Here is a 1,437-nt window from a genome sequence, read left to right on the forward strand (position 1 = left end):
TCCCTACTTGACGGTTTTTCACTTATCGTGGGTCTTCAGGGTACGGATCCCCCGTGATAAACGAGGGACTACTGTAATGCAATAAACCAAGCTGACACAAAGTTAAAGGTGAACGTTGGTTCTGTTTTATTTGTCCTTCCAGCTCTGGCTCTGCTCTCTGATAATCAGCTGTGTTGTACCTCAGGTTTACGGAGGCTACGTGACCAGCCTGTTGCTCAGAGGGGAGGAGTCTCCTATAAAATGTGGAGCCGTCCTCTCACCCATCACGGACTTTGAATTATATGGTAAGCCTTGTTTTTTTCTGCACCTTTAAATGTAAAAAGCTTCAGACTCTGCTGTGTGTGGTAAACAAATACAGTAACTCAGCACAATCATCCGAGCTCTGACGGAGCTGTCAGAATGTACTGAAGAGAAAAAAGAAAGACAGATCTGGCACCTTTACCCCTCTCCTGGGAGTTCTTTCACCGACTACGGTATGCACATCTGTACTCTGAGAAGAAAAATAAAACCTATCAGAGCGACAGCATGGCGGCATATGGAACCCAATCAAACACTGCCCTCACCTCAGCAAACCAAGACATTTAACGTGCGAAACGTGGCGTTGTGCATCGTGAGGTTATGGGAAGAGAGATGGTGCTTTTGTAGCTGCTGAAGCAACAAGTCAGGAAACTGAAAATTAAAGAGGAGCTAGGTGTCGAGGTGTGACCAGCGATTCATCTGTTTGATTTTTCTCGCTTTGCCACAGGGTACGCGAGACTTGTGAGACACTGTATGCTGGGAATCGGAAATGAGGAGCATTTGCAACTGCCTCAAGTCTAGGAAATATGTAGATGGCTGAATATATTTTACCATGCATGCAAAACCCATTCAGAGTAACCAGGAAACATGACCACAATTATTGTCGGTGTTGCTGTTTTTATATTATGGAGTTTCTATTTGAATTTATGTCACAGTAAATTCTTGACAGAAACTTCTTGTGCTTTGCAGCCTCTGCTTTTTCTGAGAGATACCTGGGGCTGCCTAAACCGGATCCATCGGCATACACAGTAAGAGTTGATTGTATTTTGTACACCAGTGGTGTAGCCTACATTTCTGCAATGGGTATACTGCAGTAAAGTTAGTTTTACGTTGGACGATGGACACCACTGAAGCCACGGAGCGTGAATGTCCAACGTCCAATGTAAAACTAACTTTACCACAGTCGGTCTGTACAGATATACTGTGCTTAGAAACCAAAGTACACCTGTTAGTACAATGTAATTGTCAATTTATGTTGATTTTTAAGTATATTGAACATTTCCAAACTTCTCTGATGCTTATAACTGAATAAACATACAACAAACTGTACAACAGTTGGCTTTGTATTAAAAATGTTATAGAATTTATAAAACGGTACCAAAGCAAAACATGTTCAAGTATTTAGTAAGTACATAAGTA

The 1,437-nt window shown here is 41.8% G+C and overlaps 1 protein-coding gene across 1 annotated transcript in view; it reads left to right on the forward strand.

The window, feature by feature from the left end:
- Positions 1 to 1,437, forward strand: part of dpp6a (dipeptidyl-peptidase 6a) — a 273,957-nt gene that overhangs the window by 270,842 nt on the left and 1,678 nt on the right. Inside the window, exons 24-25 of the mRNA XM_037694173.1 lie at positions 169 to 284; positions 988 to 1,046. Of these exons, the coding sequence (XP_037550101.1) occupies positions 169 to 284; positions 988 to 1,046 (175 nt within the window). The remainder of the gene's footprint in view (positions 1 to 168; positions 285 to 987; positions 1,047 to 1,437) is intronic.

The sequence above is a fragment of the Nematolebias whitei genome, chromosome 20, assembly GCF_014905685.2.
Source record: "Nematolebias whitei isolate Nwh7 chromosome 20, NemWhi1, whole genome shotgun sequence".
Taxonomy (NCBI): Eukaryota; Metazoa; Chordata; class Actinopteri; order Cyprinodontiformes; family Rivulidae; genus Nematolebias; species Nematolebias whitei.